We start from the raw sequence: 17,268 nt of genomic DNA on the forward strand, positions 1-17,268 counted from the left end.
TTCTATTTACCTTTTTATTTTTATTAATAAACAAGTGTGATTTGATTGTACTTCTGTCTCTGTCTGTTTTATGTTTCCTGACACCGGAGCCGGAAAGCTTCCAGGGATTCTACTCAAATCTGTTTGATTCCCAAGAAGGAAGGGGTACGTCCGATATTGGACTTGAAAGCCCTCAATAACTTTGTAAAAGTGCAGAGGTTCAGGATGGAATCAGTTCGCTCAGTAGTCGCTGCACTCCATCTAGGGGACTCCCTGGCATCCTTGGACATCCAGGATGTGTACCTGCACATACCCATATGCCTTCAGCATCAAAAGTTTCTGCGTTTTGCAGTCGGGGAAGCCCAAAACAAATTTGTGACTCTTCCTTTTGGTCTGACATCAACCCCCCGAGTCTTTACCAAGGTATTTGCTCCAGTATTGGCATTGCTGAGACAACGTGGGATCACGATCAAGGGCTACCTAGACAATCTCCTCCTGAGAGCATCTTCCACCTCAGAATTAGAGGAGGATATGGCGATCACCATGCAGACCCTGCAAGAATTTGGGTGGCTGTTGAACCTAAAGAAGCCTGTGATTGTGCTGACCCAGCGTCTGAAGTACCTAGGTTTACTGTTCTACTCCAGGGAAGCGAGAGTTTTTCTCCCTTCAGACAAATTGCAGACTCTCAGGTCCGCGGTGAAACTGCTGATGAACTGCAAGTGGTCGTCGCTCCGGTTTTGCATGTGAGTACTGGGACTCATGACAGCCTCCTTCGAGGCAGCCCAGTTCCACACCAGAGTACTGCAGAAGGAGATCTTGTTAAAATGGGACAAGTCCCAGTTGTCCCTGGATCGACAGATCCAGGTGAGCCAACCAGTCAGGGACTCTCTGATCTGGTGGTTGAGGTCCCCGGTGATTCAGTCTGGAAAATCGATCCTTCCTCTGAAGTGGACGGTGGTCACTACAGACGGCAGTCTATCCGGCTGGGTGGAGTGATGGGGGTTCAGTCGACTTGGCCTCTGGTCGACGGTAGAATCCGAGTTGCCGATCAATCTGCTCGAATTGAGAGCAATCAGGCTGTGTCTCCACATGTGGTCGGCGAGTCTTCAAGGGCGTCCGATCAGGATTCAGTCAGACAACACCACGGCGGTGACATACATAAATCACCAAGGGAGAACAAGAAGCGCAGCCACTGCTCTGGAGGTCGCTCACATACTTCCGTGGGCAGAGCGACACGTTTCCGGCCCTGTCGGCCATTTACATCCCAGGAGTGGAAAACTGGCAGGCGGACAATCTGAGTCGACAGATGCTGGACCCAGGAGAATGGACATTGCATCCGGAGACATTCAGGCTGCTGGGCTTGAAGTGGGGAACACCAGATGTGGATCTATTGGCCTCCTGTCTCAATCAGAAGGTGCCAAGATTCGTGTCCAGGACAAGAGATCCATGGGCAGACGTGTCAGACGCAATGGTGACCCCGTGGGATCAATATCAGCTGATCTACGCCTTTCCTCCACTGAAATTGTTGGCACGTCTGCTTCGCAGAATAGAAGCCGAGGGGATCCCAGTGATACTGGTTGCCCCAGATTGGCCTCAGCGTCCCTGGTACGCAGATCTGGTGCGTCTGGTGGCAGACGCTCCCTGGCGACTGCCGTTGCGAGAGGACCTTCTGTCTCAAGGTCCGATTTTTCATCCTGCTTTACCATCGCTGGCTTTAACGGCATGGCTGTTGAGAGCCAGGTGTTGAGGAACCGGGGTCTGTCGGACTCGGTGATTCCAACTATGTTGAGGGCACGGAAATCTTCTAGGAAGATATACCATCATACCTGGAAGGCTTACATCTCCTTGTGTGAGGAGAATGGTTGGCATGTGCGTTCCTTTTCCATAGCAAGGATCCTGCTGTTTCTCCAGTGAGGAGTAGACCAGAGATTGGCATTAAGCACCATCAAGGGTCAGATCTCAGCCCTAGCTGTCTTTTTTTCAATGACCCCTGGCATCGCACACCTTAGTTGGGTACCTTCGTTCAGGGGGTACGACATGTAGTCCCTCCGGTGCGCTCACCGTTACCCCCATGGGATTTGAACCTGGGGTTGTTGGCGCTTCAAAAACCACCGTTTGAAAATATCAGGGAGATTCCCCTGTTGACTCTTTCCCAGAAAGCGGTCTTTCTAGTGGCCATTACCTCGGCCAGCAGGGTTTCGTAATTGGTGGCCTTGTCTTGCAAGTCGCCCAATATGGTCATCCAAAGAGATTAGGTGGTGTTGCGTCCGCAACCATCTTTTCTACCGAAGGTGGTCTCGGCTTTTACTATCAATGAGGACATTCTATTACCATCGTTGTGTCCTAAGCCGAAGCACCCCAAAGAGGTGGCCCTTCACGCTCTCAACGTGGTTAGAGCTCTGAAGGTGTATTTGTCTGCCACGGCTCACTTTCGGAAGTCAGACTCACTGTTTGTTTCGGTGGCTGGTCCTAAGAAGGGTATGGCGGTCTCGTCGACCACAATTCCTGGTCACGGCCCACTCTACAAGGGCAATCGGAACGTCTTGGGCCTTCCGACACCAAGCGTCGGTCGCTCAGGTGTGTAAGGCGGCGACCTGGTCGTCTGTCCATATGTTTACCAAGTTCTACAAGGTAGACGTCAGTGCATCGGCTGATGTCTGTTTTGGCCGCAAAGTTTTGCAGGTGGACGTGTAGTTGCAATTGGATATGCAAACTTTGTTTTTCCTGGTTTTTCGATAAAAACGCAGTACTGTTGTGTTTATGCACTGTTGCATTACTTCCGCAATGTTGCGGTCTTGGGGATCACTCCTGTTGAGGATACCCGGTTATATGGTGGTGTTTTTCCACACACTGCTGTTTTTTTGTGGGTTTAGTTTCACTAGTTCCCACTTGTCATGGTGGGTGAAGTTGTTATGCTGTTCTGCCCACCCCTCATTTGGCACTGCTTGGGGACGTCCCATTTTGTCACAGAGAGGAGCTGTGTCGGTCGGTGAATATAAGAGAAAATAGGATTTTTTTTCTACTCACCGTAAAATCCTTTTCTCTGTAATTCACCAACCGACACAGCACCCACCCCTCCTTTTTCTCTTTACGTTATACTGCTTGTTGACTTACTGAGTCTGCTAGGGAGTAACTAAAAGTTCTGAAGTGTTGTGTTACAACTTTGCCTAGTAATCTCCAGTGATAGGGCTGACAACCCATTTTGTTCCTTAGAGGAGCTGTGTCGGTCGGTGAATTACAGAAAAAAGGATTTTACGGTGAGTAGAAAAAAATCCTATTTTTACAGTGAGTACAAAAAATCCTATTTTCTTTGAAGTACATCAGCGGACACGGAGCCATAATAGTTACTATGTGGGTTATAGGCCAACTTCAGGTGATGGACACTGGCATGCCATAAGACAAGAAGTGCACTCCCTATATAACCCCTCCCACTACTGGGAGTACCTCAGTTTTGTAGCCAAGCAATATATGTGTATACCAAAGAGAGGGACCTCTGTGTCCCCTGATGTACTTCAAAGAAAAGGATATTACAGGTAAGTTGTTTTTAAAAATCATGTTTTCTTTTCATACAGCAGGGGACACAGAGCCAAAGTAGTTACTATGTGGGATGTCCCACAGCAATGGCAACTGAAGGGAGGGAGACACAACAAAAAAGGTAGGGCATTAAGAGGCTAGAGGACTTATACTGCAGCCTGCAGTACACTATGCCCAAAGGCAATATCCTCATGACCTTTTACATCGATTTGATAGAATCTGGTAAATGTATGGACTGAAGACCAAGTTGCGGCCTTGCAGATCTGAGCCATGGATGCACCGCCCAAGAGGCACTAACAGCCCTGGTGGAGTGCACTTTAACATGAAAAGGAGGAATTTTCTTCTTTAGACCATAAGCTTGAACAATCATTTGACAAATCCATTTGTAAATAGTAGATTTTGATGCTGCCTGTCCTTTCTTAGGACCTTATGGCAGTACAAACAAAACATCAGTTTTGTGAATCTGAGTGGTCTCCTTTAAATAGAACTTGACCACTCAGAGTGGTGATGCAGTGGTGTTGTGGTTAGCACTCTCGCCTAGCAGTAAGAAGGGTTGCTGGTTCGAATCCCAACCACGACGCTACCTGCCTGGAGTTTGCATGTTCTCCCTGTGCCTGTGTGGGTTTCCTCCGGGTACTCCGGTTTCCTCCCACAATCCAAAGACATAGTTACATAGTTAGTAAGGTTGAATAAAGACATCAGTCCATCCAGTTCAACCTGAGTGAGTGTCTACAATTGTCCCTATCCCTTTACATTGCACACTCACATTGGTCCCTACCCTCAAGGAGCCACAATCCAAGATCCCCAGTTGTATGCTAGGGCCAATATTAGACAGAAGCCAATTAACCTACCTGCATGTCTTTGGAGTGTGGGAGGAAACCGGAGTACCCAGAGGAAACCCACGCAGGCACAGTAAGAGCATGCAAACTCCAGGCAGGTAGTGTCATGGTTGGGATTTGAAAAAGTGACCTTTTTTACTGCTAGGCGAGAGTGCTAACCACTACACCACTGTGCCGCCCATGCAGGTAGGTTAATTGGCTTCTGTTCAAAATTGGCCCTAGTATATGATTGGGGACCTTGGATTGTGGGCTCCTTGAGGGTAGGGACCAATGTGAGTGCGCAATGTACAGGGATAGGGACAATTGTAGACACTCAGGTTGAACTGGATGGACTGGTGTCTTTATTCAACCTTACTAACTATGAAACTAAGAGAATGTAGTGACCTCTCTTCCCTGGATCGAGGCTCTGGGAAAAAAGAAGGCAGAACAATATCCTGGTTTAAATGAAAACCTGTCACTAACTTTGGTAGAAATTCAAGATGAGGTCGCAATACCACCTTATCCTTATGCATAATCAAATATGGCTCTTTACAAGACAGAGCCGCCATCTGGTAGAGGATATGGCAACCAAAAAGATTATTTTTCTCGTCAAAAGAACCAAGGGAATTTCCCATATAGGCTCAAAAGGCTGTTTCTGTAAAGCTGACAAGACTAAATTCAAATCCCCTGATGGAAGGATTAACCGGCGTTACCCCCTGAATAAAACTACATACCAGAGAGTGAGAAGCAAGAGGCCATTGAAAGAATACTGATAAGGCCGAGACCTGACCCTTGATAGTAATCAAGGCCAGCTTCATTTCCAATCCCATTTACAGGCATTCAAGGATCCTACATATGACATACTTCCTAGGGTGCAAACCCATGGATCCACACCAGGAGACATATGCCTTCCAAACTTTATAGTATATGACTCTGGCTTCCTAGCATTAACCAAAGTAGACACTACTGAAGGGGATAAGCCATGGTCCTTTAGAATGTGGGTTTCAATAGCCAAACCGATAAATTAAGCGTTTGCAGGGTAGGATGGAATATCGAACCTTGTGCAAGAAGGTCTGGCCACAGCGGCAGGGTCCAAGGGTCCCCTACTGCCATCTTTATGATCTTGGTAAACCAAGATCTTCTGGGCCATGGTGGGGCCACCAGAATCACCTATTTCCATTCCTGCTTGACCCTACGGAGAAGGTGTGGAAGCAGTAGAACCTGGAGGAAATGCATAGATCAGTGCAAACTGATCCCATGGAAGGACCAAGGGGTCTGTTCCGCACGCTAGGGGATCTCTCTTCCATGACACAAAGTTGTCGACCTTGTTGAATCTGGACGCGAACAGATCCACATCCAGAACACGCCATCTTTGACATATCAACAGAAAGATGTCGGGGTGAAGGGACCATTCTCCCGGAAACAATTGTTGGAGAGTCAAGTAGTCAGCCTGCCAATTTTATATACCTGGAATGAAAATCGTCGATAGGCAAGGAATGTTGCTTTCTGTCCAAGCTAGAACATGATTCACCTCTTTTTGGACTGCACAACTTCTCGTGCCCCCCTAGTGATTGAAGTAGGTCACAGCCCTGGCATTGTCAGATTGAATCCTGACAGGACATTTCCGTAGTCTGATCGTCCAGGCTTCTAGGGCCAGACGTAGTGCCCGAATTTCTAGAATATTGATGGGCAAGGTCCTTTCTGACTTAGACCACTTCCCCTGGACAGATGCTTCTTCCAGGACTGCTCCCCAGCCTAGAAGGCTGGCATCCATTGTTACCACTTTCCAAGATACTGGTAGAAAGGATTTCCCCTGTTGGAGGTTGCTGGATATCAACCACCAATTGAGGCTCTGATGCACCTCAGGGGATAAACGCATTGGAAAATCCAAAGTCTGGACTTTCTTGTTCCAGGCCGACAGAATGGTGTTTTGTAGCAGAAAGAGACCACCATCTTTCCTAACAATTTCATGCACAGCCGAATGGAAGGATTTCTCTTTGTTTTGACAAGTCAAATCCGTTCCTTTATGGAGCTTACTCTTGCCTGGGGTAACAATACCTTCTTTTGAACGGTATCTATGATCAACCCCAAGTACTGTAATCTCCTTGCCTGTTTTAAGGAGGATTTTTCTTGGTTGAGAATCCAGCCTAGGAATTCCAGGTAGCATACTGCTGAGATTAAACTACTAAAAGAAGATCCTCTAGATAGGCTAGGATAGTTATACCCTGAGCCCTTAACCTGGGTAAAAGAGGCATGAGGATCTTTGTGAACACACGCGGTGTGGTGGCTAGATCGAATGGCAGAGCCACAAACTTAAAATTACGATTTTTTACCTCCAAGCGTAGAAATTTCTGATGAGCGGGAAATATCGGCACGTGGAGATAGGCATCTTTGATATCGATTGATGCCAAAAATTCCCCTTCTTGCAGAATGGAGACAACCGATTGAATTGACTCCATGCGAAAGGACTGGATATTCAAGTGCCAGTTCAGATCCTTGAGATCTAGAATGGCTCTTACCTTCCCGTTCCATTTTGGAACCGTGAAGCGGTTTGAATAAAACCCTGAACCCTGCTCTTCTGTGGGAACCTCTGATATCAGCTTTGGAGACAAGAGATTATCCAGAGCTAGAAAGAGAGACTTCCTTTTCTGTGGATCTCTGAGAATGATTGATCTTAAAAAACAAGGAGACGGGAATTCTCGGAACTCTAGTTTGTAACCTAGAGAAATTGAGGAAGCCACCCATCTGTCTTGACATTGTTCCTGCCAGATCTTTGAAAATTGTAGAAGCCTTTTGCCTGGCTTTTTAGCCATGAATGGATAGGAAAGGCATCCCCAGATGGTTGAGGCTTTAGTAATCCCAAATCAGAGGTGGGCTCATCAATAGACTGCTCTACAGGCAGCAAAAAAGTTGAGCAAACCAACTTAGTAAGGAAGTGTACCAACAGTCTTTCTGTGAGACTGCTCCCTCCATATTAGGATCCTCGGAAGTGGAGATATCAGCATCTTCCTGATCTTTTGGTCGAACTTCCTGATCCCCTGCCTTGCACCTCAGTATGAGGGTCCTAAGCACTGGATGGGGATCTGCTACGCTTGGATCCGCTATGGAAAATAACCATAGCATCAATCTTCTGTTCCAAACTTAAATTGGTAGAAGAAACATACCTCCTGAGTGATATATATATAGGGGCTGAAGTGTCCAGCGCTGCTACAACACCAGTCCCCACTGGCGGCTCACTCTGACCGGCTGCATCACTCTCAGTGGAGGATGACATTTTCTTGGACATTGATTTAGGTTGTCGTAAAACAATCGATCCTTTAGAACCCTTTGAGGTGTTCCTAGTCTCCCTTCCGCTCATAGCCTGATGCACAAAGCAGTGGCACTACCAGAAGGAATGTTTACACTGCTAGGGCTATAGTCCAGCAAAAATTGCTGCTATTAATGCCCAGCCTGAAACAGTCACAATGTGCCAAACGGAAATGCCTGTGTCACTAAACCTGATAATGTCACATCTTTGCTCTTGTGTCCCTCCACAGCCTGCAGCAGCACACAGTGTGCTTCAAAAACTTGCCTCCACGTGCACTTGGCATCGGAGAACACCAACGCTGTTAGCCCTGCCCCCCCCCCACTGTGCCTTTTTTAAATTAATCTGGGCGCTTTACCCCACAAGGGGGGAAATTCCAGCATAGGGGGGCAACAGGCGGGGAGACAGAGCCCCCCTTAGGCTTACGGGAGGCTCTGCTGCTCGGCCAGAGGAGGAGGCGGAAGTGTTCGGCTCCTGACACAGCACTGTTTCCAGCATGAGGCGGTGAGTGCTTAATACAGCCCCCGGTGGTGGCACATAGGCATGACAACATTATTATTTTTTAAAAGGAGACATTCATGAGAAAATTCAAAGGATTTCTTAGAAAACTCCACTTACCTTTCCCGTTGCAGGGTTTTCTGTGGTAACCAACAGACCCAATCTTCACCCTTCACGGTGGGTTTTGTTAAACCTTCAGGAGCAGGGGATCCTAGAGGAAACCCACAATCCTGGACCTGCAACAGCACCCTGCGAGTAAAAACTTTATGGCCTCACTACCAAAAAGTACTGGATCCCAGGGTCCAGCTCTCTAAAAAGAGAAGTATTCACAGGAAAAACCTTGTTTCTTCGGATACAATGCCCAGGTACCATTCAATTTGGCCCAAAATAGGACACTTTGAATGTATCCGGTCAGCATGGCTAGCCCCAGCAAGGATTGCTCCAGTGGAGCTCAGCACAACACATCTTTACTCGTGACCGACACCTTAGACACTGGCGAAAAAACTGAGGTACTCCCAGTAGTGGGAGGGGTTATATAGGGAGTGCACTTCTTGTCTCAGGGAGTGCCAGTGTTCATCACCTGCAGGTGGCCTATAACCCACATAGTAACTACTATGGCTCTGTGTCCCCTGATGTATGAAAAGAACCAGTGTAAAACCATGATGTTGCATTTTGATTACTTTTGGTTTTTGTCAAATTAAAAAAACAGCATATTTTAAGTGGAAAAAAAAAAAAAAAAAAAAAAAAATATATATATATATATATATATATATATATATATATATTCAATTTTTAAAAGTCCTGCCTAGGACATGTCTGCTCTTAATCTTATTAACCAGAAAAGTTTTGTCCATTCTCCGCTCTGATTTAGTCTCACTGGTGGCTGTCTTTCCTTGACTGGGCTCTGCAATTTGCAATGCATGTGGTTGCAGTACACTAGTGCAGCTATCAAGGAGTTAAAGTGGGTTGTGAGGAGGCTATACAATGTCCCGAATGGATAGGGTTCAATACGCTGGGGTTTGGACGCTGTGCCTGGTTCTTCTGGGTACATTCAAATGCAGAGACTGCAGCAGGTCAGGCCAATATGCAAGGGGTCTAATACTGAAGAAAATAAGACTTTTTTTCCATCATCAAGGAAAATTTTCAAGGGAATCGGGGGGCTTCATCAACCAAAACTGCAGGGTTTAGCCTCAAGACACATCACAGGAAGCACCTCCATGGTTAACAGAGGACAGAATTAAAATTAGACTTGGGAAACTTAATACTAATAAATCACCGGGTCCAGATGGCTTGCACCCGAGGGTACTTAGGGAACTCGGTCAAGTAATTGCCAGACCATTGTTCCTAATTTTTACTGACAGTCTACTGACTGGAATGGGAATGGTACCAGCTGATTGGAGAAAAGCCAATGTAGCACCAATATTTAAAAAGGGCCCAAAATACATCCCTGGGAATTAGACCAGTTAGCCTAACATCAATAGTATGTAACCTCTTGGAGGGGATGATAGGGGACTATATACAAGATTTTAGTAATGAGAACGGTATCGTTAGCAGTAATCGGCATGGATTCATGAAGAATCGTTCTTGCCAAACCAATCTACTAACCTTCTATGAGGAGGTGAGTTGCCAGCTAGATAAAGGAAGGCCTGAAGACATGGTGTATCTGGATTTTGCAAAAGCATTTGACACAGTTCCCCATAAACGTTTACTCTACAAAATAAGGTCCGTTGGAATGGACCATAGGGTGAGTACATGGATTGAAAACTGGCTACAAGGATGAGTTCAGAGGGTGGTGATAAATGGGGAGTACTTGGAATGGTCAGGGTTGGATAGTGGGGTCCCCCAGGGTTCTGTGCTGGGACCAATCCTATTTAATTTGTTCATAAATGATCTGGAGGATGGAGTAAAAAGTTCAATCTCTGTATTTGCGAACGATACTAAGCTAAGCAGGGCAATAACTTCTCCGCAGGATGTATAAACCTTTCAAAAAAGATCTGAACAAATTAATGGGGTGGGCAACTACATGGCAAATGAGGTTCAATGTAGAACAATTTAAAATAATGCATTCGGGTGGCAAAAATGCAATCTATATGCTGGGGGGGGAGAACCTCTGGGGGAATCCAGGATGGAAAAGGACCTGGGGGTCCTAGTAGATGATAGGCTCAGTAGTGGCATGCAATGCCAAGCTGTTGCTAACAAAACAAACAGAATATTGGCATGCATTAAAAAGGGGATCACCTCCAGAGATAAAACGATAATTCTCACACTCTACAAGACTCTGGTCTGGCCACACCTGGATTATGCTGTCCAGTTCTGGGCACCAGTCCTCAGGAAGGATGTACTGGAAATGGAGTGAGTACAAAGAAGGGCAACAAAGCTAATAAAGGGTCTGGAGGATATTAGTTATAAGGAAAGGTTGCGAGCACTGAACATATTCTCTCTGGAGAAGAGACGCGTGAGATGGGATATGATTTCAATATACAAATACCATACTGGTGACCCCACAATAGGGATAAAACTTTTTCACAAAGAGCAGCAAGGATGTGGAATTCCCTTCCACAGGCGGTGGTCTCAGTGGGGGGCGTTGATAGTTACAAGAAACTATTAGATAACCACCTGAACAACCGTAACATACAGGGATATAAAATGTAATACTGACATATAATCACACACATAGGTTAGACATGTGTCTTTTTTCAACCTCGCCTACTATGTAACTGTATATATTTTACAATATGTTGGTTATAAATAAATAATAAAAAAAAGAAATCGTTAAAAAAAGCTGTTGTAGGGATCTGGGTAGATTCATAGAGCTAAAAACGGTTCTCCACCCTAAAGTGGAAGTTCCGCTAATCTGACCCCCCCCTCCGGTGCCACAATCGGCACCTTTCAGGGGGGAGGGGGGTGAAGTTACCTGGATAATCCAGGTATCTGCACCCACTTCCGGGACAGACCGACGCAGACCCCCGCAGATGCCCCCCCCCCCCCCGTTGTGTTCTGGGAAACACACAGTTCCCAGGACACAGCGGGGACCAGAAGAGACGCGCAGCGCGACTCACGTATGCGCAGTAGGGAACCGGGCAGTGAAGCCGCAACGCTTCACTTCCCGATTCCCTAACAGAGGATGGCAGCGGGGGCAGCAGAGAGACGAGCGATTGCTTTTCATCTGCCGCCGACATCGCTGGACCCTGGGACAGGTAAGTGTCCATTTATTAAAAGTCAGCAGCTGCAATATTAGTAGCTGCTGGCTTTTAATATTTTTTTTTAGGTGCAGAACCGATTTAAGGACTATGATAAAACATACTCTGAGCAGCAGAGTATTATGAAGCAGCTGGATTTTCTAACAACTGTAATTCAGATATCAATATAAAACAATAAGATGACACCAACCTACAGTGTATAATTTAAAAGGGTCAGTTTTTTTGTTTTTTTTCAGAAGTCACTTTTTTTTATCAATACAAAAGTGTAATTCAATCCTACATATTTTTTTTTTTTTTTTGTGGTAGGGGTAGATTTTTAACCTGTGTTACCCTCGTTTTTTATGACTTTCTGTGAACTTAAGAGATCACCCATTACTTGCTGTGTGGTTACTGGGACAGGAACTGAGAGAAATCTTCCCAGTGAAGATACTCCAGAGACAACAGTAAAAGCCTGTATCAAAAAGTTTCATCCATCACAGGATGGCACTGTGGGAGTCTTAGGTAAAGCCTGCTTTACCCCCCCAAAAAAAATTGACTGGAGTTGCACGTAATATTCGGTATATAAAGTTTAAAAATGTTTGGCCACCTATACCATCTAAATAGGGCTTTTAAAAGGAACAGTAATTATTACAGATTGTGCTTTATATCTGATCTAATTTGCAATGAATATTCTGTTATTCCCTGTATAGGACATGAAGGACCCCTCAGATCAGTATACCAATACCTACTTTCTGTTCAGTAAAGACCTTCAGCATCTTCGCCAAATGCTGGAAGATCCTCGTGTTGTAAACTGGAAACAAGATCTTCAAATACAAGGTGAGGAAGAGGTTCTGAATGAATTTGTGAATCTACTGGTAAACTTGAAAGGTCAATACAATTCACCAAGACTGATATTTTAGCTGTTAGCACAGTTGGCTCAAATGGTGGACTAAGGGGTTCATTAAAAAGTGAAGCCTCTCAGAGTTCATTGCATGGATCAGTTTTCCATGGCATTACAAACGCTCCTGAGTCGCATGGCTCACCGGGAATCACCAACTGTGGCTGCTCCAGTACAACCTGTTTTGCAGGCCATCCCTGCTGCATCTCCAGTCTCTGTGCAGGCACCCACCTCAAGTATTATCTCTATGAGGTATCTGATTCCACTCTGTTTCCCAAGTGATTTGGGGGATATCCAGTCCAATGCAGAGGGTTTCTCAACGAGGTTAAGATATACTTTGAGATGCAGCCCCAGGCCTTTGACCACGGACAGAAGCAAAGTAGGTTTTGTGATATCTTTGCTTTGTGAGAGAGCCTTGGCCTGGGTAAACCCTCTATGGGAGAAGCAAAAACCTGTTGTCTTGAGTTACCCTGAATTTGTGGCTTCTTTTAAACATATTTGACATTCCCACATGCTCTGCTTCTGCTGCCAAGTTCCTCATGTCCATCAGAGTGCGAGAACTGTTGCCGATTACGTCGTTGAATTCTGTACTCTGGCAGCAGAGGTTTCTTGGAACAATTAGCCCCTTGTGGCTGCTTTTTCTCATGGTCTATCAGATAACATCAAGGGTGAGATAGGAGCCTGAGATATACCCAATGAGCTGGAGAAGTTGATCAGGTTTGCCATCCTCATTTACTCCAGACTCAGAGAAAGACTCCTTTTAAGGAGCGCTTGCCGAAGCCTCCTAGACATTTGTCTCCGAGCCTTGCCTCTCTCCCCTCCCATGACTCCTCGTACCGAGTCTTTCAGTGAAAATGAAGCCATGCACTTGGGCTTCATGCCCAACACAGTAAGACATGCTTCCAAGAAGGTACCAAGGTCCTGTGCACCTCTGCACTCTCTTCCCTGCCAGAGGAGTACCGCAATTCTAGCGATGTCTTTGACAAAGGTCAAGCCAGTAGTTTGTCTCCACACCGGTCATATGATTGCGCAATTGACCTTCAGCCTGGTGCCATACCCCCTTGTGGCCGCATTTACCCTTTGTCGGTTTTGGAGGATAAAGCCATGTAGGAGTATGTTGCAGGTAAATTTTCTCGAGGTTTCATCCGCAAAGCCTCATCTCCTGCTGGTGCCGGTTTCTTCTTTTTGAAGAAGAGTGGTGAACTGAGACCTTGTATTGATTATAAGGGTCTCAATCATTTCACGATTAAGAATGCCTGTACGATTTCGTTGATTGTGGAGTTATTTGAACGCCTCAAGGGAGCAAAGGTTTTCATAAACCTTGATTTGAGAGGGACATACAATCTTGTGAGGATTAAGGAGGGTGACAAATGGAAAACTGCATTTAATACCAGAACAGGCCATTATGAGTACGTCATAATGCCTTTTGGCCTTTGTAACATCCCGGCATTTTTCCAGGAATTTATTAACGATGTTCTCCGAGATTTGTTGCAGTCATATGTGGTGGTTTATCTCGACGATATCCTCATGTAGCACTTGGTTGCTACTAGTAACTAACATCCACCATGTCACCTTGCTGCCAGACCTCCATCTATCCCTTCTGAGACAGTCACTTTGCGTTGTTATTGTTTTGTTTATTGGGGAATATAACTTGGTTGGGGAAGGGAAATATGGGATGCCCATGAAACAATTGCTTTGCCATAATATTTAAGAATTAGAACAAAAGGTTGAGCCGTGAAGTATATATAATATCTACAGGCGCTTCCCCTGCATAACACCATGCAGACTATTTCTCCTCCTCTGCGTATCTCCTGCAGACTGTTGCTCTCAGGACTTCCACCCTCCTGCACAAACTTCCACTGTAGATCATTACTCTTCCTGTCACATTGTCCTCTTTTGACAAAAGAGACCACTCTGAACAGTCTCAGTTGCTGGCTAGAATTTGTTGCACTACTACTAGGCCAGAGGTCTTCAGTACCTCTCCCCAGAGGCCTGCGGTACCTCTCCCCGGAGGCCTAGTAATTTAGTAGCATGTGCTGATTGGTGGACTACTGCTCCCAGCTAGTCTGGGCCTGCAAATCCTGCAGCGATTTGACACTCTCCTCTGGCCTCGCACCCAGATCCCCTGGCATGCCTCACCCACTGACTCCACTGTGGTCCACTCACCGACCTTCTCCTGTCTCAAGTCCATGATGGAGAGCTTTAGCTGGACATACGTTCTGGCAGATTCTCCAGCCCCTCTGTTCCAGAACACTTATCCTCCCAGCTCTCCAAGGCTCCTCTGCTAGGCCTCTCACCCCACCCTTCCCAGATGGGGATGGGGCACCTGCTGCCGCCTAGTACTCCATTCTCCATGTCTCACGGTGGACAACTCCTCCCCAGTGGCCTGCTACCCCAGCTTATATGGGAGGCCTGCCCCCTGCCAATTCCAGTTGGGGATTGGTCAGAGCTCCTCACATGAAATACCTGCCACTCCAGTCCTAGGCCCTGCCCCCTCTTCCAGATCATTCTTCCTGGAAGCAGGGGAGGCACCTTAGAACTAAAGCACAGGTGGTCACACCCACTGCTGCACTAACCATTCCCTGCCCCCCAGATCAAACTAAGCAGGCCTAGCCTGCTTAGAGCAAATTTACTATGGCTGAGGGCTGCTCTGCAAGATTTAGGCTGTGTACAAATACACTGCAAAATACATTCCCGTGGGCAATAATTTTAAAAGGCTAAAAATAAAGTGCCTATCAGTGCTGCCTTTCAGTGCCCATATAAATGCTGCCCATCAGTTCTGCATATAAGTGCCGCCTATCAGTGCCCATCAGTGCTGCATATTGGTATTGCCTCATCAGTGCCCATTAGTGCAGCCTCATCCATGAAGGAGAAACATTTTTTCTCTATTTTTGTTTGTTTACCAAAGAATAAAAAACCCAGTGGTGATTAAATATCACCAAAAGAAAGCTCTATCAGTCGAAAAAAAATGATACAAATATTGTTTGGGCACAGCATTGCATTACCACCAACCATTACCATTCAAAGTGCGACAGCTCTGAAAGCTGAAAATTGGCCTGGGCAGAAAGGGGGTGAAAGTGCCCAGTATTGAGGTAGTTAAACCATAGTTTAGTTCATTTTATGCCTCAGTCATGTGCACCATAGTAAAGGAGAACCTGCATTAGCCACTAAACCAACATTATCGTATTATTTATACATACACAGGTTGCCAGCCAGCACTGGGAGGTTTACTGCAAGAAGTTAGTTCCAAACATGGAAGGCAGATACACACAACCAGTAACTTTCTATACATGAGAGACAGAATGACAGATGAAGAGCTGGAGAACATCAACAGTATAAGGTATGGATAAGTAAAACAATGCTCGTCAGTCAGTAGCTCACGAGACGCGTCAGATGTCTATGATGTGCCTATAATAGGTTTTCAGAACTTGTCTGTCTGAAAACGTGGATTATAGAATTTACTTTTTTATCCTTTAACATTTTTTAAAATGTTCTCAAGGTCATAAAGTGATGTTCTATACCATTCTGTTAGGTGTATAAAATATTTATTTTACTTATTTAATTTTATGTTATAAATTGAAATGAAAAATAATTTACAAGGACAAATCCATGCAGAGTATATTATGACACTGCCTACATTGCTTGTTGGTAGTCTGAGTATAACAGCTACACTCTGTAGTAATAATAGGTGGGTATCTTCACCTCTAACAACACCTTTGTAAAAAAATATGTTGTATTTTGTCTAGGGCTTTGGAAATTAAAGATTAATTCCTCAATTAATCGATTCATTTTTTTGATCGATCAAAATTCTTTTGATCGGTACTCACCTCTCCGCCAGTTTTCAGGGTCTTCAGGGATTTCCATCAGAGATCCTGTGATGTCACGGACATTGATGTCACTGGACTCTTCCCCCCTTTCCAAGTGCCTCTATCTGCTAACGAAGGAAGGGGGAGGAGTCCAGTGACGTTGAATTTCTGATTGATCGTAACGCGTAAGGGGAGGAGCTACGCATGCCGTCACCCGCTGCTGCCCTACGGAATTTTATGTGAGTAGTTTGTGTAGATCTTTTCTTTCTACCCATGACCTGGCGTCCTTGCTGAGATCTAAGGAGACGTGAGAGAAGTTTTTGGTTTGTGTTAACCCTTTTGATACCTGCTTGCATGACCACCTGTTTGCACAGGGGTCCATGCCATAAGGTGAGAGTGATTAGTTAGACCGGAAGTGGAGGGATTGTCACGCTACTGTGGAAAAAAAAAGACTTAAAGCTACAGTTCAAATTTAAAACGTATGTGTGTGAACTGTGAAGTTAAGTCATGGATTGTGGAAACGAACTAGTGTCGGGATTGTCTATAGTGTATACCACATTTACCACTGACTAATGCAGAGTTGCAATTCAAGGAGATCAGCTGAAAGTAGCTGGATCTGTATGTGCATTATAATTAATCGAAATTAGCCGATTAATCGATTTTAAAAAATCGATTAATCGAACATGAAAATTTTAATCAGTAACAGCCCTAATTTGTCACAATTCAGTAAGAACTACTGATTTTCATTCTCGTGCTTCAATACTATATTTTACCAGCAGGTACTATTGAAAAATACTTTTAGAGGTATTATATTTCAGTTCAGGTATGTTCCAGGATACATGCAAAAGAGGGGGACTCCACTGTGTTTTTAAAGTCAGGTAATATATATATTCTTATTAATGTGTTTTAAAACGGGACTGTACTGGGGAAAAAAATATTAAAAGCCAGCAGCCATAAATACTACAGCTGCTGACTTTTAATAAATGGACACTCACCTGTCCCGGGGTCCAGCGAGGCCGATCGATCGCTCGGCTCTTGGCTGCTGCGGCCACCATTCTAGGTGAGGGAATCAGCAAGTGAAGCGAATCGGCTTCACTTCCTGGTTCCCTACTGCGCATGCGTGAGTCGCGCAGCGCAATAGGAATTGTCCGCGCTGTCTCTGGGACCGGTGTGTGTCCCAGCAGACAGTGCAGCAGGACAGGAAGAGGTATAGACTCCCACGGGAGTCTATGCCTGGAAGTGGGTGTAAATA

General features: G+C 45.4%; 1 protein-coding gene across 3 annotated transcripts in view; it reads left to right on the plus strand.

Moving 5' to 3' along the window:
- The window catches only part of GLYAT (glycine-N-acyltransferase), a 53,635-nt gene that overhangs the window by 18,542 nt on the left and 17,825 nt on the right, over positions 1-17,268 (plus strand). For all 3 annotated transcript variants that reach the window (XM_077454739.1, XM_077454737.1, XM_077454738.1), the window contains exons 4-5: positions 12,023-12,149; positions 15,415-15,550. In XM_077454739.1, coding sequence (XP_077310865.1) covers positions 12,023-12,149; positions 15,415-15,550 — 263 coding nt within the window. The remainder of the gene's footprint in view (positions 1-12,022; positions 12,150-15,414; positions 15,551-17,268) is intronic.

This window comes from Lithobates pipiens, unplaced genomic scaffold, assembly GCF_037356315.1.
Source record: "Lithobates pipiens isolate NorthernLeopardFrog02 unplaced genomic scaffold, aLitPip1_a1.2 Scaffold_25, whole genome shotgun sequence".
Classification (NCBI taxonomy): Eukaryota; Metazoa; Chordata; class Amphibia; order Anura; family Ranidae; genus Lithobates; species Lithobates pipiens.